The sequence below is a fragment of the Dromiciops gliroides genome, chromosome 5 (genome assembly GCF_019393635.1).
Source record: "Dromiciops gliroides isolate mDroGli1 chromosome 5, mDroGli1.pri, whole genome shotgun sequence".
NCBI classification, from domain to species: Eukaryota; Metazoa; Chordata; class Mammalia; order Microbiotheria; family Microbiotheriidae; genus Dromiciops; species Dromiciops gliroides.
In genome coordinates this window covers 125,902,131-125,926,801 of record NC_057865.1, presented here as the reverse complement: position 1 = coordinate 125,926,801, position 24,671 = coordinate 125,902,131, and the positions used below count along the sequence as shown (strand labels likewise).

The 24,671-nt window shown below is 35.8% G+C and overlaps 1 protein-coding gene across 1 annotated transcript in view; it reads left to right on the top strand.

Annotated features, from left to right (window-relative positions):
* The window catches only part of PTPRZ1 (protein tyrosine phosphatase receptor type Z1), a 250,813-nt gene that overhangs the window by 50,472 nt on the left and 175,670 nt on the right, over positions 1–24,671 (top strand). The window contains 1 exon segment of the mRNA XM_043966245.1: positions 17,878–17,940. Coding sequence (XP_043822180.1) covers positions 17,878–17,940 — 63 coding nt within the window.

The window sequence follows — 24,671 nt, the reverse complement described above, 5'->3', positions numbered from 1 at the left end:
CAGTAAAGCAAAAGGTTATAAGAAATATATGCGTATGAAGAAACTTACTTGGTAATATAAGCAAGACATATTTTTTGTTTGTTTTCATTTTGTTTATTTATTTATTTAGACTTTTCCCCACCTTATATGTAAAAACAAATTGTAACATCACTTTTTAAAACTTTGTGTTCCAAATTCTCTTCCTTCCTCCCTATCCTCCCTTTAAGAATTCAATAATTCAAGCAATTCAATGTTATACATGTGAAGTCATACAAAACATAGCAGACCAAAAAAAACTTTAGAAAAAGGAACTAACAGCAACAACAACAAAATATACTTCCATCTGTATTCAGATACCATCAGTTCTTTCTCTGTAGATGGACTGCATTTTTCATAAGTATTTCAGAATTGTCTTGGATCATTGCATTCCTGAAAATAACTAAGTCATTCTCATCAGATCATCTTACAATATTGCTTTATTTCTTATACTGTACATTTCATTTTGCCTCAGCTCATGTAAGTCTTTCCAGGTTTTTCTGATAGCATCCTGCTCATCTTGTTTTTTTAGTAAACTACATTTATATAGTACTTTAAAGGGAGATTTCCTTATAAAACACCCATGAGGTTTATTATTGCAACAATAATAGCTAACATTTATATAGTACCTTATACCTGACAGAGGATTTTCTTCACAATAGCCCAGCTATTGTACTATTGTAAAGTAAGTACCACCACTACCATCACTACCACCACCACCACCACCATCATCATCCTCATCTTATATTGCTCTTGCTTCTGCTTAAAATTTTTCCCCAATTACTCTTGCTAACTGTGTTTCCTTCCATCCTATTCGCTCCCCATGATATTTACTCTATTTTCTATCTTCTTTCACCCCTTCCCTCCTCAAAAGTGTTAGCAAGACATATTTTTATAAATTGGCAATCAGTGACTTTAGGCTAAAGATTATTGTTATTTTATTGGCTTCTTAAAATTTGAGTAGGGAATTCATAACTTTTTTAATCAGCAGAGAATGGTTTAAAATTGTCAATAAATAATCATAGACTGATGAAAGATAGATAATCATAGGTTGATAAAAGCTAGGAAAGGAAATTATATCTGTAGAGCTAGAGGAGTGTAGCTAGGACTAGATAAAGAAAGATAAAACTTACTAATTGAAATGAACATTTAAGCATTTTATGCTTTACATCGTGACAGTTGCTTTCTGTTAGTCAGAGTTTATAGCACACTCATTCAGGAAATTTAAAATAAGTTTCTAGCTTTCCATTTACACTGGGAGAATGTAAATGTTTATATAGATTGGTTATAGCATCTTTATAGCTTGTGTAAGAGAAACGCAAGACAAGCTAAGTTTCAACAAAATTGAAAACAGTCAAATGAATCATCACCGCCACTTTATGACTTAACAATCAAAATAAGGTCATAGATTTGGAAGAGACCTCAGAAGCTTTCTAATCCAACTTTCTTGTGACACAGAGGAGGAAAGTGAGGCTTAAAGAATCAAAGTAACTTGTCCAGGGTTACAGAGAGTAATTAATAGAGATCATTAATAGTGAAACCCAGGCCCTCTGACTCGAAATCTAGCAGCCTTTCCAGTGCAACTTGCTTTCTTTGTCCATTACGAAAATTCCAAATTATTCTTTGGGATTTTATTTTATTATGAAAAGGTGACATTTAATACAATATTTTAAGTGAAGTTAATGAAATTATCTGAGTTACTGTGCGGTACCTTTCCACCTAAGAAATGAGTATATTTTAACATGCCCTGTATCCTTTATTTATAGTATCCATATAAAGTAAATATGTGTCTCCATTTCATGGTTGTAGAGACAGGTTCAGTGAAGTTAAATTAGCTGTACTAAGTCACAAAAACTGTTTCAAGGACAAGGATGATTGATTTAAAAGAAGTAAAAAAGAACAAAATGACAACTCTTACAAGTGGTAATAAGAAAAAAACTACTACAGATTTTTTTTGTTTTTTTTAATCAACATTTTTATCAGCTTGAATTGGGAAAATAAGCAATAGTGAAGATTTCTTGGTGAACTATCTAAATTTAGATAGTTTTAATGAATAATGGCAAATGGAATCAAGTGCTAATAAAATGTATAAGTGGTACTCTACTGTATTGTTATAAATGGTACTGACAAGTTAATAACACAGAGCAATGGGCTTATATAGAAAATCAGTTTGCTTATTATATTTCATGCTTTTCTTAAAGGTAATAGAGTTTGCTCTTTTGTATAGGTCATAAAAACTACATGAAGCCAGTGGGTTTACGGATTGCACTCTGGAAAGAAGTCAAGAACATTTATAATTTTGACCACACTATACATTATTTGTCACACTTAAGAGCAAATTAAAAATATGTGCCATAAATATTTTTGAACATAATGTTAAAATATCTAAGTGCCAGATTTTTATACCTAGAACAAATGAATAGTTCAAAAGCTTGGACTTTATTACCTGGACAAAAAGTACCTATGAATAATAATAATGCTCCCTAAGTCTACCCAGAGGTAAAAGATTCTGGGTGACTCGTTCATTTTAGCCATCTTGATTGATGTGATTTGAGGAATGGTCTTTATTTCTGGGAATAGGATTAAAATCGTCATCTTGCTTAACATGTGGACATGGCCATCATTTCCCAAGTCTAATCTGAATATTACTATTTATTACTTCATTTGACTCATACGTTTAGATTTCTTTGGGGCTCTGAATGGTAGTTATTATTGTTTTTTCTTCTGAAATACAAAATGAGAATGGACAATTGTGCTCCATGCTTTTATTTAACAACTACTCAAAAATATTTTTGTCCCTGATTTGATGGCTGTAGAATCAGTAGCATGAATCTTCACAGCAGCGATCTAAGTATGTTCCAGTTTATTGTTGAGATGAATGTTTAATTTCTTTTCTCTAGTTTCTTCCAGCCATTTTTTCCTACCCTTTTCTTTCACCTCTTTTCCCTTTCTTGTATTTTGTTTTGTTTTGTTTTGCTTTGCTTTGGTTTTGGGTTTTGTAGGGGGGTTTGGGTGGGGCAGTGAAGGTTAAGTGACTTGCCTAGGATCACACAGCTAGTAAGTGTCAAGTGTCTGAGGTCATATTTGAACTCAGGTCCTCCTGAATCCAGGGCTGGTGCTTTATCCACTGGGCCACCTAGCTGCCCCTCTTCTCTTCCTTTTCTTCCCATTTGTTTGTCCCATCTACTTTGATTTTCTTTTATTCTTCAATGCCTTTCTTTACTCATAACCATTACTTTTTTGTCTTGGGTTGTTCATCTCTGATTTCCCTTTTTCATATATAATCATACTTTTTATCCTAATTTTTAAAAAATCTATTTTGGGCATTAGAGATGAAATCTTGGAAGAGTTGCAAAATTATTCACAGTCTAATAGTAAGAAGCCACAGCTGGAATTAAGGGAATGGGGTACTGAGCTACAACCTTTACAAAAGGTTCCCTTTGCTCTGGAACCATGTATGTTACACAACTCTGGTTCTGTCCTGAGAAAGCCTCACTCTAATGAGAGGGGACTAGGCTTTCTTTCTCACACTCTTTGGAACATTAAAACTTCTCCCCAATTCCGTGGGGGGAAATTAGCAATAACATAGCTTGTAGCTTATGTCTAATGTCTCCTAAAAGGAGTGAGTAGAAAGGTACTCAATGTAAAATATAAATAACACATCGGACAGGTATTTATTTCCTACATATAAAAGAAAATGCTAAAAGATTGCTCAGTGACAGAATGACTTAAAACCTCATTCAATAATTCATTTACAATTACCATTGTAATGTCGAGGGAGGCTTATATTTAAACCTCATACAAAAATAAAAATTTACAGGACTGCTGATTAGACATTTTACATTTCACCTTGTTGCTTGCTACAAAATCCACGTTTTCTGATAATCTCTGATGTAGAAACTCTCCATGCCACCGGCTAGCCCCATTCCTTATACCCGGGACCTCCATACTAATTGAACTTACAAGGTTACCTACAAGCCTGGACATATCCACAAAACAGAATAGGCATCCAGGAGCACAGTTTATTCCTGTTTTTGTGTTCCATGAGGGTTAAACAAATAAACAAGCTGGATACCATCCCTTCGTTTTAACTGATGAAACATTTAATCCCTCTGCTGCTATCTCAGGATGAGGGGAAGACCAAGGGACCATCTAGGACTCAATATGTCATATAAAAAATGCCAAGTCCTTTCAATGCTGAATTACTACATGACCAGAATTAGCTAGGGAGCCATCATAATCTCTCAGATGCCAAAAATGCTGAGCCATATCTTATGCATATTGCATATTATGATTCTTATTACAAAAATATACCAGCTGATGTACTCATAGAATTTATTTACTACTGTAGATAATAAATAAATTGCTAGTAGCCACAAAATTTGAGTTTCTACCATTTACTTTTACTTAGGATCCTTTGAATCTTACATATTTGTAATTGATGTTAATGGAAGTTATCATTGATATCATATCAACATAGTAAATTGCAAATTTCCCATGGAAAAGATTATGATATTTGTAGAGCTACATCCTTTCTTTTTTAATAATGAGAAGCACTATAAGGCATACCTGTGTACAAAAATATTTATAGGGGGCAGCTAGATGGCGCAGTGGTTAAAGCACCGGCCCTGGATTCAGGAGTACCTGAGTTCAAATCCGGCCTCAGACACTTGACACTTACTAGCTGTGTGACTCTGGGCAAGTCACTTAACCCCCATTGCCTAAAAAAAAAAAAAAAAAAAAAAAAAAAATATTTATAGCTGCTGTTTACATGGTGTCAAGGAATTGGAAGTTGAGGGGATGCCCATCAATTGGGGAATGACTGGACAAGTTGTGGTGTATGAATGTAATGGAATACTATTGTTCTGTAAGAAACGATGAGCAGGAGGAATTCAGAGAAACCTGGAGGGTCTTGCGTGAGCTGATGATAAGTGAGATGACCAGAACCAGAAGAATATTGTGCACAGTTTCATCAACATTGTGTGTTGATCTACTGTGATGGACTATATTCTTCTCACCAATGTAATGGTACAGAAGAGTTCCAGGGAACTCATGATGGAAGAGAATCTCCAAATCCAGGGAAAAAAAAGAACTGTGGAGTATAGATGCTGAATGAACCATACCATTTCTTTTGTCTTTGGTGCTGTTGTTTTTCTATTTTGAGGTTTTTTGTCATTGCTCTGATTTTTCTCTTATAACATGACTAATGCAGAAATATGTTTAATGTTATTATGTATATATATACATAATAACATTAACATTATATATATATATATATATATATATATATATATATATATATAAACCTATATCAGATTACTTGCTGTCTAGGGGATGGAGGAGGGAGGGGAGGGAGGGAGAAAAATCTGAAATTGGAAAGCTTGTATAAACAAAAATTGAGAACTATCTTTACATGTAACGGGAAAAATACTTTATTACAAATAAAAAGAAAATAAGTCATGCCTGTGAATTTTTTTAAATGGGGTGTGAATTCCTATCTCCAGATGCCTATGAAAGACTTTGACCAAAGAATGGGCAATGTTCTAGAATTTGGTCAGAACACATTGGGAAGACCAACTTGTCACTTTATAATTCCCCCTCAAATCAACTCAAGTAACTTAAGTTGTCTGAAAAACAGAAAACTACCAGCATGAAGAGCAGTTAACATGTTGGGGGAAAAGATAGCAGGGATGGAAAAATCTGTGCTCCTCCCCAGGTGCTCCTATTGGGGAAGACAGCTGCATGCATGTTTTACTCATGAAAAAATTTTGCTGATGTAATTATCTGTGGTAAATGTGATTAAACCTATGTGATTCAGACATCAAAGTCTTGCCAACAAGGGTGGTTCGGGGTTTTTTGTTTGCTTGCTTTTGATGGGAGATCAAGGCAGCTTTTACAAAACACAACATTCAGTAGACTTCATCATGAAGCATGAACTTTGTTTTTTCTAGTACTTCTTATCTTAGGTAGAAAATGACATGTTTAAACAAAGACATATTTCTAAACTTTCATATCTTAATCTTATTAATCAATCAACATTTATTAGATGCCAACTATGAGCCAGACACTGTGCTAAGTATCCTAGAAAGAAAGTTTAATTTATTAAATTATATTATAATTTGTTATCTAAATTAATGTAATTCATAGAGCATTGAGAAAAAGAGCCTGACCTTTTGAAAATGACTCTTCTCCAAGCTTAGTTTCCTGATTTAATCACTATGGGGAATTAGGGATAGATCTGATCTCATGATTTGGTTTTAATATAACTATCCCTTTCCTTAAAGTTGATTCTAGTTTTAAAAACTTCTTCCTTTTAAGTAATTTAATCAGTAAATTCCATTCGAAAATAAGCACTGAGGTTACCAACTAAGGTTTTACCTCTCCTCCTCTCAAATAGCTTAAAAAATAGTAGTGTGTGTGTGGGGTGGGTGTGGGTGTGGGTGTGGGTGTGGGTGTGGGTGTGGGTGTGTAGGTTGAGCACCACATGGGCAGAAAGGACATTACAATTATCTTTGTATCTTCCCTAGCACCTATCATAGTACTTTGCATAAAGTAAGTGGTTGATAAATGGCAGTTTAGTGCAGGGCTTCTAAAACTTTTTCTACTCTACACCTTTTCTCCTGAGAAAATTTTACATGACCCCGTGTATATAGGTATGTAAAAGAGGTGTAAATAACTTTTTACTGTCGCCACATTTTAGTGGCCTCATGTGGGGTCGGGACCCACAGTTTAAGAAACTAAGGTTTAGTGAGTAGTTTTAGCCAATAACTGAGCTGAAACCAGCTATTTTTCAGTTGCATTTCTCAGTTTCATCAGTTTGTCAGGTTAACTTGTTTAGAGGATTGGTGGGCAAAATCCTCCACACTTCCTAGCGTAGCTGTTGTTTAACCCCACTTTAACTAATACTAGCGTATAATTTATTTTCGCTATCACACAATGTATATTGTTTTACATATTTATTTGTCTATGAAAGGTATTGTGGCATCATGGAAAGGGGTGCTGACTTTAGAATCAAGTCCCCCTGAATTCAAATTACGCCTCTGATATGTGATGACTGTGTCACTTTGGGCAAGTCCTTCCATTCCTCATGCAACTCTATAATACTATAATTTGCACAAGAGTTGCTGATCTGCAATAGTAGAAGAGTTTTCTTACCTGGTTATTATCACTGAGTCCTTTTCAGTCTCATCAGATTCTTTGTGACTGACTCCATTTGGAGTTTTCTTGGCAAAGATACTGGAGTGGTTTTCCATTTCCTTCTCCAGTTCATTTTACAGATAAGGAAACTGAGACAAATAGGGTTAATTGAGTGACTTGCTCAGGGTCACACAGCTAAAAAAAAATAGCTACTACTACAACTACTATTTTTTTAGTAGTGTCTGAATCCCTCCAAACAATATCATCAACAACAATGGTCCTGTTGTGCTACAATAGTCATCTCAATGTATTAATCACATAGATTAATAAATACGAATATTATTACAAATCTTAAAAAATCATCATGAAACAAGAAGACAATTTTGAGACTTATGTTATATTATGAAGGTACCTTTTTAAAACAGAGGATAAACCAACTGCCTCCACCATTCATATCTCACAACTGATGATGATTTTGCACTATATAATATAAATAATAAACATTTTTATTTATAGTTTTGAGTTCCAGTTTTTATCCCTCCTTCCTTCCCTCCCCTCCCCCTTCCCTGAGATGGTAAGCAATCAGATATGGGTTATATATGTACGATTATGTGAAACATTACCATATTAGTCATTTTGTACAAAAAAGCTGAAAAAAAAGAAAAAATGAAAGAATGTGAAAAATAGTATGCTTCAGTCTGTGTTCCATCAATATCAGTTCTTTCTTTGGAGGTGAATAGTGTGTTTCATCAGTAGTCCTTTGAGATTGTCTTGGATCATTGTATTGTTGAGAATAATTAAGTCATTCACAGTTCTTCATCAAACAATATTGCCGTCTCTGTGCACAATGTTCTCTTGGTTCTGCTCACTTCACTATACATCAGTTCATACAAGTCTTTCCAGTCCTTTCTGAAGTCATCCTGCTTATTTGGAACTATGCCCAAAGGGCTATAAAGCTGTGCATACTCTTTGACCCAACAATAACCACTATTAGGTCTTTTTCCCAAAAAGATCACAAAAAGGGGGAAAGGACCCACATGTACAAAAATATTTATAGCTGCTCTTCTTGTGGTGGCAAGGAATTGGAAATTGAGGGTATGCCCATCAATTGGGGAATGGCCAAACAAGTTGTGGTATATGAATGTAATGGAATACTATTGTGCTGTAAGAAACGATGAGCAGATGGATTTCAAAGAAACCTGGAAGGACTTACATGAACTGATGCTGAGTGAGATGAGCAGAACCAGGGGAACATTTTGCACAGTATCATCAACATTATGTGTTGATCAACTGAGAGACTTGACTCTTCTCGGCAATACAGTGGTCCAAGATAGTTCCAAAGGACTCATGATGGAAAATGCTCTCCAAATCCAGAAAAAAAGAACTGTGGCATCTAGATGCAGATTGAACCATACTATTTCTATTTTTATTTAGTTTTTCTTTCTTTGAGGTTTTTCCCTTTTGCTCTAATTCTTCTTTTACAGCATGACTAATGTAGAAATATGATTAATTTGATTGCACATATATAACCTTTATCAGATTGCTTGCTGTCTTGGGGGGAGGGAGGGAGAAAAATTTGAAACTAGAAATCTTATAAAAACAAATGTTGAAAACTATCTTTACCTGTAATTAGAAAATAACAACATACTTTTATGATGTAAAAAACTTTAAAAATAAAATAAAATTTAAAAAGAAATCATCCTGTTTGTCATTATAGCACAATAATATTCCATCACCATCATATACCACAGCTTGTTTAGCCTTTCCCCAATTGATGGGCATTGCTTTACTTTCCAATTCTTAGCCACCACAAAAAGAGCTGCTATAAATATTTTTGTACCATTTATTTTAAAAGGGATTAATACAGGGGCATCTAGGTAGTGCAGTGGATAAAGCACCCGCCCTGGATTCAGGAAGGCCTGAATTCAAATCTGGTCTCAGACACTTGACACTTACTAGCAGTGTGACCCTGGGCAAGTCATTTAACCCTCATTGCCCTGCCCCCCCCCAAATTTTTTAAAGTGATTAATGCTCATCTATAAATTAACTTCAGCGATCAAATCCCATCTTTTATTGGAAGTCTTTACCAATATGTCTTAATTCTAGTGCCTTTGTTAATTATATTCTACTTATCCCTGTTAGATTGTAAGCTCCTGGAGGACAAGGAACTGTCTTTTGCCCTTTTTTGTATAAGTGCCTAGCACTAAGTAGGCACTTATTAAATGTTTATTGATTGGTTGATTATGTCTTCATGTGCTAGCATTGTTAAAGGAAGTTATATGTTTTACTCATAAAGCTTTGTCCGTAAAACAGTTGCTGCTATCTTTATGATATCCTATCTCTGCAGCTGCTATTAGAAACCTGGTTTCTGAAAGCTCCTTTCTCATTTCTTGATATACCAGAGGATTAAACCCATCAGATATTATCTGGGCACGAGTGAAATTCAGTTGGAATCTAATATTAGAGTACCCTCATTGGGTACTCCCATGGGGTTACCTTTGGAGGTGATTTATCAGCAGGTTAACATAAGCATTTACAATACCCAAGCAACATCTGCCATACTGGGTGGGGGTCCTTAAAGATTAACTCAGAGACATACATTCAGTTCTGTAGGCAGAGGTTTTTGTAGGAAAGGAGGAGGGTAGATAGGCCATTTTGTAAAATTCAATTTGATGACTCAATTCAAATCATGCTTACTTGGAAGAAACCTTTTCCAGGTTCCCCATGCTCTATTCCCATACTTTCTCTTTGAGATTGCCTTTTATTTTCGTGTATAATAGCTTGTAGGTACATATGCCGTCTCCCTAATTAGAATGTGAACCAGGACCATATTACTGCAGGGTGTGTGTGTGTGTTTGTGTGTGTGTGCACACGCATGCGCGCACGTGCTCCACACAGTAAGTGCTTAATAAATGCTTGTTGACTTGATTCAATGTAGAATTTAAATATATCCTATAGGTAATTCTCTATTAAACATTTCTTCCTAACTCCGAGGGTCTATTTCCCCATCTTAGAAGAATTAAGGATAATAGTAACAATTTTAAAAGAGATCTTCAGCAATGACAGATGCACAGGAAGAGATGCAAAAAACTGCATTGTTGAGTAGGATATGCTTCTGGTTAGAAGACAGATATGATTCCTTATCATTTTTAGATAATCATTTTTTTATTAAAACCAGCTACCGATCTGTATATTGTTGTTTTTAAGCAAACAGACTGTTCAAATGTTTGATTTTGCTGCTCATTTGCATCTTTCATGTGTTTGTTTTTCAGAGCAAAAATGTTATTTCCACTAAATGAGAGAACTGAAATGTGGTTATTGTTTCTAGAAATACTTGTTTATTACTTGAATTTTTACAAAACAATCTCTTTTCTGAGAAGCAAGTACTATAGCCTTTCTTTCCTTTATAGGTTACTACGTCGCTAGCCCCAAATGTGTTACATATGGGTTATATCAGCTGCAGTTGAACGCTTGCTTAGCAGAGAAACTGCCTACATGCCCTGATGGATAGGCCATGGCCTCAGAATTCATCTGGGGAAACCTGCTTTATTTGCAGGCTTTCTATGGATCTGGAGGATGACCTTGGGAAGCTTGTTAACTTAGAACCTAGTAAGGATCTTGAATAAATATTTCCACACCAAGCATAAGGTTAAAGAAGAAGAGTTATTACTATATCTTAGCAAAACGCATTATTATGAAGTCGTTAACCAATTGTGGAGTAAAATTTCAATTACAAAAAATACGTTGACTTTGCTACAGTAATGGGGATCTAAGAAAAATACAAACAGAACACCCAATTGAACTGGAGTTTGCTAAATATAACCTTGTTATAACCCAGATGAGTTTCTCTTAATTATGCATAGAGATTGTAGAGAGAATTCCAAGGCCACCCACCACAATCAATAGCCATAGAGAAAAAAAAAAAACAACAAAATTTTACTTAGCTAGGGCTATTCTTTGTAGTTAATTAATATTAGGATACCATCAAACATTGTGCACACTTGTTCTGAAATAAAATATTCAAGCTTAAATATTATGCAATTAAATATAATTTAAACTTAGATAAGTTGAGTTTTAAGGAGCTAAAGTTCATAATATTCATCATTTAGAAGTATAGAACGTTAAAAATATTGTATTTACTAATATAGATCTATAGAAGCTTCAGTCTGAAAAGTGATTTTTAAGAACTTCATTTAAGTCAAAACAGATCTATTTATCTTTATTTGTCATTAGATTAGTAGAGATAACTTTATGCAAACGCTGCAGCGGTTTTTTTTTTTTTTTTGGAGTAGCAGAATTAAAAGAATACAGGAAAAGTGTCTGTGACATCATGAACTTTCCAGCTAACTGTGTGTAAAATTTATGGCTCTTTTCTGAAAATATTGTTTTATTGCTACAGGAATGTATTATTTGGAATAGGGAAAAACTAATTAAAAGAATAAAGAAGTCACGATTTTATCCCTGAAAAAAATAGAAAGAACATTTGGTGCGTGGTTATTTTTTAAAATTTATTTTGCAGAAAAGAAAATTGTGAATTTTGTAATTGGTGAATGGCTAGTTTTCAGATGTGCATACATTTTAATGGTTCTTTCCAACTTATATGGGATTTACTGGTTTTCAAAGTATAGAATGCAACAAAAAAAGTGAACCTTGCTTCTTTTTTTCTTGTTCATTGAAGCTATCACTTCTCATCTATCAGATCTCTAAGAAGAATTTTAAAAGTGAGGGTACTCTCTCACGCCCAGGACCTATATAATTAACATATGAATGCCCAGTGGATTGTCTGAAGTAACAATTAAGAGAACAATACATAAAGGAAGAAAGTGAAGACAGCAACTAACACCTGGGACTTCTGTATTTTAAAAGCTTTTTTAAGAAAAGTAATTAAAAGCAAAAGAACAAATGCTCATTGTCAAATGTCATGTAAAACTGAACTCCATCAGCATTTGCCATTGGGCTTTGAAGGCCTTGCTCTCTTCATGACTAAAGCAGGAGCTGATTTTCAATTATTGCTGCAACATATAGTTATTTATGTAAAATCAGAAAAGTGTATCCACTAAACAAAAACATCTTCAAAGTATGGGAAAATAAATGAATAGTTATTTTCAAAATTAATTTCAAAAATCAAGACAGGGCCAGCTAGGTGGCACAGTGGCTAGAGCACTGGCCCTGGATTCAGGAGGACCTGAGTTCAAATCCGGCCTCAGACACTTAACACTTACTAGCTGTGTGACCCTGGGCAAGTCACTTAACCCCAATTGCCTCACCAAAAAAAAAATAATAATAATAATCAAAACAGATTTCTCCTGCTCCTCCAACAGCTTATCCAGTAACCAGTTTAAAATTTTGGAGGGAAAAATTTTATAAGAAGCCAGGTTAATCCAGGTACTCAGTTGTCTATGGTGAGCTTTGTATCCACAAGAGGGGCACCATTTTAATGACTATGGCCACTGGCTTCTGTTGCTAAGGATATCTTTATAAAATATCCTGCCCTAGCAAAGTATATTGGGAAACAATGTGTTTATATCTTATTGATTTTTCACATTTCCAAAGCTACAATTCCTTCACTGTCAGCAGAGAATGTAAGTGATCTTTCCTCTCGACTCCCCTCCCTTTATTTCTAATCATCTCAGCATCTTTATCCAGCATCATCTTCCTTCCTCCCTTTAATCGCAGCAAAATTTTTTTTCTTTGTTACCGTCTTTATTTTTTGTTTAGACAAATATGTCGTCTCTTATGAACCTTTTCATTAAGCTCTCCCTATCTACTGTCTTTTCCCTCAAATTTCAGGTGTCTTCCATGTCCCCAGTCCTAAAATCAATCAATCAGATCTTCCCTAGAGCCTGCTACTCCCCTCAAGGTATCATGCTGTCTCCTTAACTTCAATGCCAAATTCTTATGGGGCATTCTCTGTTAATAGTGGTTTCTAATTCATGCCTTCCACTTAATACTGTAGTCTAACTTTGCTCTTTGATTTGCTAACTAATTATAGAATCATAGATTTAGGGCTTGAAGAATGGATTATCTCTTCTATTTTTTTCTTTTGGGGGGGGGGAGACGGGGCAATGAGGGTTAAGTGACTTGCCCAGGGTCACACAGCTAGTAAGTGTTAACTGTCTGGGGCTGGGTTTGAACTCAGGTCCTCTTGAATCCAGGGCCAGTGCTTTATCCACTGCACCACTTAGCAGCTAGGTAGTGCAGTGGATAAAGCACTGGCCCTGGATTCAGGAGGACCTGAGTTCAAATCCAGCCTCGGACACTTGACACTTACTAGCTGTGTTACCCTGGGCAAGTCATTTAACCTTCATTGCCCCTCCAACACACACACACACACACACACACACACACACACACACACACACACGAGTTGTTTGAATCCAGGTCCTTTGAATCCAAAGCTAGTACTCTTTTCTACTATGCCTCAAATCCAGTTGCTTTTCTGTATTTCTCAACTTTTCTGTAATTATTCTAAACTTGTGAGGCATCAGAGCATGAAGGATGGAGAACTGGCCTCCAACCAGGATGACTTGGGTTAAAATCCCACCTGACACATACTGACTATATGGCCCTGAGCAGTTAGCTTAATCTCTCCGTGCTCTAGGCAATTTACTAAGACTGTAATTTGTTGAGGAACATCCCAGATTGCCTGGATAGAGTGTTTTCTCTCCAAGGCATATCATTCTATCAGTGAAATTGCATATCCAACCTAAGGCAACAAGGTGGTAAATTGAATATAGCACAAAACCTAGAATCAGGAAGATGTGAGTTCACATCATGTGTCAGACAACTGTATGATCTCAGTTAACCTCTCTCAGTTTTTTAGTAGTGTCTGAATCCCTCCAAACAATATCATCAACAACAATGGTCCTGTTGTGCTGCAATAGTCATCTCAATGTATTAATCACATAGATTAATAAATATGAATATTATTACAAATCTTAAAAAATCATCATGAAACAAACCCAATGACCTCTCTGTTTCCTCATATGAAAAATGGGGATAATAATAGAGCCTACCTCATGATTGTTGTAAGGATCAAATGAAAGAACATATGCAAAGTGCTTTGCAATCCTCAGTGATACTATATTTATTTTTATCATCATCATTCCTTTTCCAAATTTGCCATTAATAAAAATAAAACTTTCAGATACACAAATAGAAAGCAGAAAAATTATTTACATAAAAAAGTAAACACTACTAACAGGCTGGGTTTTTAAAATGCATATTAATTTTAACAAAAATAACAAAAATGTCTTGTTTTCTCTACAGTGTATTTTTTTTTTTGGTTGTTGTTGGTACTGTTATTAGAAGAGGCAGTTTGTTATAGTAGAGAAGGAACTGGCTTCAGAGTCAGGAAGACCTGAGTTTTCTTTCCATCCCTGACAATTACTGTGTGATGATACAGGGTAAATAACTTACACTTTTAGTGCCCAAAACAGTCAACTTAAGACCACAAATTTCAGGATAGTTGCTGATCTGTATTCTTAGAATACATTTTCTTGGATAAATTTCTCTCTGTCAATGAAATCACCTTTCCCACCACCTCCCCGCCAAAATGTTATTACTATCTTTTTGTTGTTTCTGTAGTAGTCAGTCTTTTTATATATATATATATATATATATATATATATATATAATTCTGGTTTCTTCACTGAATTCCTTCATATAAGTCTCCATATTTCTTTCACTTCTTTATATTTGTGGTACAATAATATTCCACTTATATTTAGCTATCATTGTTTCAACAATGAACCATTTCCAGCTTTTTGATATTACCAATAAAATTTCTATGAATATTTTTATACAGATAGACCTTTTTCCTTTAAATAACATCCTTATGATAGAGTCCTAGAAATGGAACCACTGGGTCAAAGGGTCTGAACATTTTTATAACTCTACATAGTTCCAATTTGCTTTCCAAAATGTTATATCAGTTCACATCTCTACTAGCAGTGAAATAGTTTGCCTATATTGCCACATCCCATCCAACATTAGATTTTTATCATTTTAATTATCTGCTAATGTAAGGAGAGTAAAATAGCATCTCAGAGTTACTTCAATTTTCATTTTTCTGATTGTTAGGAAGTTTGAACAAATTTTCAAATGATTATTGATAATGTGTATTCTGTCTTTCAAGAACTTCCTGATACTTTTTCCTCTGGCCTCATCTTTCTTGACCTTTGTGGATTTGACACTGTGGACCACTTCCTTCTTGATACCTTCTATCCTTTGTTTTCAAAGATACTCTTCTATTCCTGAGGTTCTCCTACTACTTCCCTGATGGTACCTTCTCATTCTTTTTCACTGACTCTTCTTCCTTCTCCTGGCTCTTAAAAGTAGATGTTTCACAAGTTTCTCTTTATGTGTGTGTGTGTGTGTGTGTGTGTGTGTGTGTGTGTGTGTGTGTGAGAGAGAGAGAGAGAGAGAGAGAGAGAGAGAGAGAGAGAGAGAGATTTTCTCTTTATGTGGTTTCCCTGGGTGAGCTCATCATTCATTATGCCTTCAGTAACTGCTTATATAAAGATGACTACCAAATTTATATCAATACCCTCAGCCTCTTTCTACCTCTTTCAGCCTCTTTATTCTCTTTCCAGAGCTCTTAACAACCTTCTTGATCTCTCCAGTTGGATATCCTACTAATTTAAAATTCAACATGTGTAAAATTTCACTAGCCATCTCTCTATTTTCTCCCACTCCCCATCTTCCTTTTCCCTTCTGAAGAAATATCTTCCCTTTTTCACCAACATTCTTCCAGTCAATCAAACTTTAACCTTGAAAACCTCGAAGTCTTATTTGATCCTTCATTCTCCCTTATCCCATACATTCAGTTAATTTCCAAGTCTGATCTCTTGTCATTTTTATCACTGCAATATCTTTCATTTAGGTTCCTCCCTCTACTCCCACTCCCCATACCCTCTCTCCTAGACTATTGTACTCATCTTTTTTTTTGGCGGGGGGCAATGGGGGTTAAGTGACTTGCCCAGGGTCACACAGCTAGTAAGTGTCAAGTGTCTGAGGCCGGATTTAAACTCAGGTACTCCTGAATCCAAGGCCGGTGTTTTATCCACTGCGCCACCTAGCCGCCCCTATACTCATCTTTTAAGTGCTCCTTCTTCCTCCAATTTATCTCTATCCGGTCCACCTTTCACTCCTCCCCACTGCTACCCTACTAATACACACTATGTCCATGAAACTCTAGTACACAAAAATGTTTGTTGATTCCTTATTAGCTCCTGGATAAAGTTTAAACTACTGACCTTGGCATTCAAACTCTTCCACAATTAATATGCAGCCTCCCTGTTCAGCCTTGTCATGCTCATCACCTTCGAGTATTCTGTATTGCCTTCAAACAATAATTATGCTCTCCGCCTTTTCGTCCTACGCACACACCTCTCCCTCTCTCGGATGAATGTCTTTCTGCTCCCTTTCTCCATTCCCTGTTTCTGCTTGATGAAGTCCTCTTGCCCATCAAGGCCAAATTCAGATGCCACCTTCTCTATGAAGCTTTGTTTTTTCCTTTTTAAAAATGGATTTTCTATTATGTACTTAACACTCATCACAGTCATCAACAAACATGAACCTTTTGCTATACACAAAAGAGAATTGTTTGTGAAGTCGTGAAGGATTGTTAGTTTGTATGTCTAAGGAGTATATTCAATTTAACGTAGTAATAACAAACTGCCCCATTCATATTCCCTTCTGAACTTTTGTTTGCACTTCCTCTGGAGCTCTCTCTCTCTCCTTTACACTTACCAGAGTGTTCCTTATATCATCCTCATTTATATATTGATCTTTTTATCTTCTTCTCTAATTAAATTAGAAGCTCATTGAGAGCAAGGTCTTTGCCTCCATTAGACTGTGAGCTCCTTGATGGCAGGGACTGTCTTTTGCCTCTTTTTTGTTTCCCTAGTACTTTGTACAGTACCTGGAACATAATAAGCACTTAATAAGTGTTCATCAAATGGTTGTCTTCTTGATTCGAGGGCTGGTTTTCTATCCATTTTGCCACGTGATGCATATTAAGAGAATAATTATTTCTCAAAGTTAGTTTCTGATTTTGTACAGCTCCACCCATCTTCATAAATGCCAAAGTTGAATTTCACATGGCTAATTATAGAGTAATATAATTTTAGAGCTCTAAGAAACTTTCATCTAGATTTCATCTAATGTAACCCCTTTTATTTTACAGATGAAGGAATTAACTCCAAGAAATTAAGTGACATGCCCAAGACCACACAGTTAATTAGTGGCAGAGTCAAATCTCCTGACTCCAAACCTATTACTTTTCCACAATTCCACCCCCAAACCCATTACTTTTCCACAATTCCACATTGCCCTATTAATGAAAAGGAGAAGAAAGGCAAGAGAAAAGGACGAGAGTCTCATTATTCTGAAAACTGGTCTGTAGGGCTCACCAAATTGCCAAAGGATTCCATGTCATACAAAAAGGTTAAGAACTCTTGCTTGCTTTAAATATTCTAGTTATGCTCACAAAATCTCCCATGGAAGGGACAGACAAATCTCTGGTAGCAGTGGTGGTTGTTGGAAATGTAGTGGGATTGGGGGGATGACCGCGTATAGCAGGGGTGGTTTGTTGGTTTGTTTTTTTTTTCGTAAATAGGGACCTGACTGGATTTTATAGTATTTTTTCACCATATAGAGTTGTGACCTGTGTGGTATATGGAATAGCTTCTACAATGTTTATGTATTTTTTCTTGCTTATAGATTGGGCTTATGGATACTACAGACAACGGAAACTGGTAGAAGAGATTGGTTGGTCCTATACAGGTATGTACAATATATTCTATAATAAGTATAGCCATTTAAAAAGTGTCTTTGTGGGATATTGATGTCTCAGTCAATTTTCATTTGTATCAATAGAGTAGACTGCATTTCAGACCTAAAAGTTTTCTTAAATAAATGAGACGAAATGATGTAGATGATTTAAAAAATTTAATTAACAAATATTTGCAGAACACCTGTGTCAGGGGAAGTGCCTATAATGCTTTCCACTGAGTCTCTGTATCTGGGTTTGTTGGAGTTAGGAAATGTTGAGGGCTATTAGGCTATTGATATATATTACAGACCTCTGAGCCAAAAGGGCACAATTAGAATTTAGAGTTAGGGAAGAGTGGTAGGAGAGCACAAAGGCAGTGTATTGTATACATTGTCAGAATTAGTGACTTTTACTTTTTTTATGGAAAAGGAACACAAAGGAAGGTGCAGTGACCAAGGTTAGCCAGAAATGTTAAGACAAAAGGTGAGGCAGCTAGGTGGCACAGTGGATAAAGCACTGGCCTTGGATTCAGGAGGACCTGAGTTCAAATCCATCCTCAGACACTTGACACTAGCTGTGTGACCTTGGGCAAGTCACTTAACCCTCATTGCCCCATAAAAAAAGACAAAAGGCATAAAAATGGATTTTAGAAAATAAGGTCAGCTTGTCAGGCTGGGATCAAAAGCATAGATTTGTAAAGGCACAGTAAATAGGAATCAAGATCAGAATCACGAAGTTAAAGCTGGAAAAGACCTTGGAGGTCATAGAGTTTGAATTCCTTATCTTAATAACAAACATAATAATAATATTTAACATGTATATAATGCTTACTATGTGACAGATGCTTTGCAATTATTATCTCATTTGATCCTCACAACAGCTTTGGGAGGTAGGTATTATTATTATCCCGTTTACACCTGAGGAAACTGAGGCAAACAAAGGTGAGAAATAACTTTCCCAGGCTCATACAGATAGTGTCTGAGAGTGGATTTGTACTCCTATCTTCCTGATTCCAGGCCCAGCCCTCTAGCAATTGTACCAGCTAGCTGCCTCTTAATAAGTGTCTGAGGTAGGATTCCCAAAGTCATCTTGTCCTCAGCCCAGTCTTATGTACTACATGAGAGTTCCTCTCAAATGCAGAAAGAAGTAGAAGTAGGGGAAACATCATGGTTCAGCCTTTTAGAATGGAATAGAGGGGGCAGCTAGGTGGCACAGTGGATAGAGCACTGGCCCTGAGGGAGGACCTGAGTTCAAATCCGGCCTCAGACACTTAACACTTACTAGCTGTGTGACCTTGGGCAAGTCACTTAACCCCAATTGCCTCACTAAAAAAACTTAAAAAAAAAAAAAGAATGGAACAGAACAGCATTATAGGTGCAAATCAGCATCAGAAGAGATCCCTAGGGTCTTAAACACCTAGCTATACCCGTTGGTGTATTGTCCCCATGAGCTTGTCTCCCAGGTTAATGTCTGTATTCACCCTACTTACTTCCCTACTTGACACCTTATGTGAGAATTCACATAGTGAATAGGAAGCAAAAGTAGCATTCCTAGAAAGGGTAATAAAACCAAGCCGTGGAGTGAAGATGAGTGAATGTCATGTTGGAGGGATAGTTCTGAGGCTCCCAGATAGACTACAGGGTTTTAGTTAGGCAGTAGATCATGATAATGTTGTACAGGGTGGGCCAAAAGTCATGAAGGGATTTCAGTATTTAAAAACAGATTTATTTTTTGCTTTTCATTTATAATACCATGACGTCATATACAGTATATATAAGAAATTAATTTATATTACATGTGAAAAAACAAATTTTGTAAGTGGTGCAAAATAAAGAAAAAATTTTCAAAAAGTTATTAAAATATAGTGACTTTTGGCTCACCCTGTCTATGTAAAATGAGACCAGATTGTGTGTGCTAGATTGAGGAGTTTTTATTGAATTGTGACTAATTAATGAAACTTGCAAACTAGTTCACAGAATTTCCAAAACCATTAATCTAGTCTTAGAGGTATATGAGGTGTTTAGAGAGGACTAGCATCTCTGGTGTGAGAGCTGCTGAGCCTTTTTCAGGGCTGCTCATCCACATTGGGTGTCCACCTTCACCCAGCTCTTACTTGTGGCTCCAAGAAGCTATAGCATGCCCATTGGCCACCCTCGGGTAAAACCATTTCAACAGGTTAAACCAGGTTGAAGGTAACCAACAGGCCTCAGATCTGTCAGTGAGTTAGAGAGATACCTACCCCAAGCACGTAAAGACTTCCCCTGATGGAATGGGCAGATGAGAACAATTTGTTCCAATGACCATTGAAGGTGACTGAAGCAGGCACTGTGGGGATCTTAGAGCTTGGTCAGACATCAAAGATACCAAGGTCATTCAGTGCATCATGGGCCATCACCAGTCATCTTGACTTTTGTCCTGCCACTGGACTTAGATGACTCAAGAAAAGAGTGAGGCTGAAAAATTTGCATAACTCTGTCTCACTTAAATCCAATTCACTGGCAAGTCAAGACATTATCTCATGATGTCACTGGTTCTCTCTGAAAACAAAGGATTCACCACAACATCTTGCCTTAATTTACATATCTAAAGTTGTGACCCATGTGGTACATGGAACATTAGTTCAAATTTCAAAAGAGTGTACATGGATAGTTTGTTTTTCAGGTGTACTCTTTTACTTTTTGAATATTTTTATTTTCCCCTATATAATTTTGCCATTTGATTTTTTATTAATGTTGGGTACATGGAGAAATTTTTCATTTCCCTATCTCGTATTCCATACTTTATAGTCTTTGAATTAGTGGGAGTTACATGGGTATAATGTAGAAGAATTTCATCAAATAAACTCATGTCAAGTCCAGAGATTCTAAGCCAGTCTAATTTTAAATTTAATGAATGATTTAGTCTCTGAGATTTCATCAATTCTTAATAGATCTGCAAGATACATTTCTTAGGATAAAGCATTTTTACCATGCATTTACATAAGTTCACAGTAGCACAGAAGAGTTCGAAGGATCTTTAGACATTATTAGTCCAAACCATTCATTTTACAAATGAAGAGCTATCTTGGCTATAAGATGCTCTATATATTTATTACTAGCTTTATAAAGTAGCATTTGCTTTTATTTTATTTTAAAATATCTTCAATAAAGTTAAAAGGGTTTCCCTATTCTTATATCCTAGCATTTGGTTAACAAGTTTGGGTTTTGATCTATATTTGTGCATATTTTATAGATTTTAATTATGTTTTTAACATTTTGTTTCCAAAGTAAAACTTCGATGTATTTTGTTTAGTCTTTCCCCATGTGGAGGCCAACCTCTTGATCATTTTAACTGTAATTCTCTGCAACTTAAAAAAAAATATGGCTTCCATGAGTCATAGTAACCAGAAATGCAAAATGTGTAATGGATACCTTGGGATTTTGTACAAGGATAACATCATGCCTTCTATATCTTAGTAATAAAATAGTCAAAGTAGCAATAAAATGTTACTTCCTTTCTCTGCAGAGGTGGGGGACTTTATTGCACTTACTTTCAGATTGATTGTTAATTTTGCTCAACTATTTTTGGTTGTCTTTCTTTTGTATATTGTGTTTCATGAGTGGCTTACTGGGTAGGAGAGGAGGAGCAATATATTTGGAAGTGAAGATGATGTAAAAACAAAAGATATCAATATATGTGTATGTATATATGTGTGTATTTACTTATATATGTGTATATACTATATGTATGTACACACATATCTCTCTCTCTCTCTCTCTCTCTCTATATATATATATATATGTATGTATGTATATGTGTGTATAGCACACATAGTGGATTAAAAAGCCCACTTTGTTTCAAGTCTTATCTCTGACGTACCGGCTGTGGAACTCTTGAAAATTCACTTAATCTCATAGGGTCCCAGATAACTCTCTTTTTTTTTTTTTTTTACATATAAGGTATTTTATTTTTTCCATTACATGTAAAGATAGTTCTCAACTTTTGTTTATACAAGCTTTACAATTTCAGATTTTTCTCCCTCCTTCCCCTCCCTCCCCCCTCCCCTAGACAACAGGTAATCTGATATAGGTTATATCTATATATCTATATACATATAGAAATAGATATATATCTATACACACATATATATACACATAATAACATTAATTCTATTTCTGCATTAGTCCTGTTGTAAGAGAAAAAATCAGAACAATGATGAAAATCCTCAAAATAGAAGAAAAACCAACAGCACCCAAAACAAAAGAAATAGTATGGTTCATTCAGCATCTATACTCCACAGTTCTTTTTTTTTTTTTTTTCTTGGATTTGGAGATCCTCTTCTATCATGAGTTCCCTGGAACTCTTCTGTACCATTGCATTGGTGAGAAGAATATAGTCCATCACAGTAGATCAACACTCAATGTTGATGATACTGTGTACAATGTTCTTCTGGTTCTGCTCATCTCACTCATCATCAGCTCACACAAGACCCTCCAGGTTTCCCATATAACTCTTTTAAAATTATCAACATGAGAGCAGATGCCAGTCTACATGTGTACAGTTTCTTCAAGTTCTTTATACCAATACAATCGCTTTTCTGGTTTAAAAAATCACAGAGCTGCAAAATGTTGGCACTTGAAAGAAATTTAGAAATTCTTCTGTCCGACCCCCTCATTTTATAGATGAGAAAACTGAGGCTCTGAAGTTAAGAGATTTGCCCAGGTTCTGTCCTTCTGTTAGCAAATGACATTAGCTATAAAATATCTCAAGTAACGAGGATTTGGCCAGCCCTAATTTGAGCTGTTTATTTTCACTCTGCCTATCATTTTACCTTGTCTAATGGTATGGTTTTGAAACCTAGCTTCATCTTGAATTTGAATGCGTTTTCAATGTGATGAATTAGATGGCAAATTCTTAAGCAAGGACCCCTACTCAAGCAAGAAAGTCACGGAGTGGTCTAGACCCAACTTCACTACCTGCTTTCCTGGGCAGCCTTTGACAAATCTCATCAGTGACAAACCAACAAGTGCATTAGTGGTTAACCTAACCCTTTCTGAAACCTGATCCCTAAGCTGCCTTCTCCCTCTAACATTCTCTGAATTAATGCCTTGTAATGCAAGGGCACTTTTTCAGCACTCCATTAATTAGAATTAATAACTGCAGCACAACATCTATCTCAAAGAGGGTTGATGAATCTACTGCAAGCCATTTTTGAATATGATTATCTCCAAACATCAGATGTAACACATCTATTCCTACTGTGGGATGTTTTACAATAGGTTACTGCATAATTACAGCGTGTGCAGTAACAATGTAAATCTCCATGGGAGATGAGATGGATGGGGAAATGCAGGGTGGAAAGGGAGGAGGATCTAGGTGGTACCCTTTTTGTTCATATATATAGGTTAAAAAAAAAAAAACCTTTTCTCTTTGGGATGCGTACTATAATTATGTTCAGAAATGACTGGGCTAAAAGTGATAATAAGTAGGTTCATGGTGATTATAGGATTGAAATGAGTAAGATGAATTTGGCATACTTGTGATAAAATATTGGATTTATAAGCTTTAGATCTCAGCACCAAGAATATACTTGCTTCCCTAGGAATTTCTTTCTTTTTGAAAGTTTCAGTTTAAAAACACCCAAACATTTCAAGCTTCACTAAATGTTTCTGTTGTTCATAGCACAATTCCAGGTGATAGGGAGATACAAGTGTGAAATAAGATGCAGTCCTTGCCCTCATGAAGTTTACAATTAAAAAATGGATTATTAGTCAGTTATCTATTAGTTTTAATTATGTACAACATGTTTATTATATAATTGAATTACATGTAATATAATTATATCATATATATGTTATATTATATAATCATGATAATTATTTATCCATTAATCTTAAACTTTGCCTGCACAATTAAATGTCTCTCCAGTTCTGTTAAAAGTCAGTTGTCTTGGGGCAGCTAGGTGGCGTAGTGGATAGAGCACTGACCCTGGATTCAGGAGGACCTGAGTTCAAATCTGGCCTCAGATCCTTGACACTTACTAGTTGTGTGACCCTGGGCAAGTCACTTAACCCCAACTGCCTCACTAAAAAAAAAAAAAAAGAGTCACTTGTCTTTCAAATCATAGTGACTATCAAATGAGATGGTCTGTGCCTCCTTTGGTCTTTGACTACATTAGGGTCAAACAGTGATAAAGCTAGGGCTTGCTAAATGAGCATCTTTATTCCAAGATGCAAACAATGCTTAAACTACCATAAGGCACTCAGCTCTATGATTTTAGACAAGTCATTGATCTCTTTGGACATCAGGGCTGTGGGTTTTTTTAAGTTTTCATGTGTAAAAAATAACTCCCATTTATAAAGTACTTTAAGGATTTACAAAACTCTATCTATACAGGAGCCTCACTACTGAGACTAGGAATCATAATCACGGCAGCACCTACCTGCTGCCATTATTATCATTCCTATTTTTTTCTAGAGGAGGAAACTGAAACTCAGAAAAATTAAGTGATTTGTCCTTGGTCACCCAACTAGTTAGTATTGAAGGCAGGATTGGAGGTTACATCTTTATGTATTCAAGTCCAAACAATTTTGCTTCTCACTAAATAATCTCCAAGGCCCCTTCTACATTTTCTTTTTTGCGGGACAATGGGGTTAAGTGACTTGCCCAGGGTCACACAGCTAGTAAGTGTCAAGTGTCTGAGGCCGGATTTGAACTCAGGTACTCCTGAATCCAGGGCCGGTGCTTTATCCACTGAGCCACC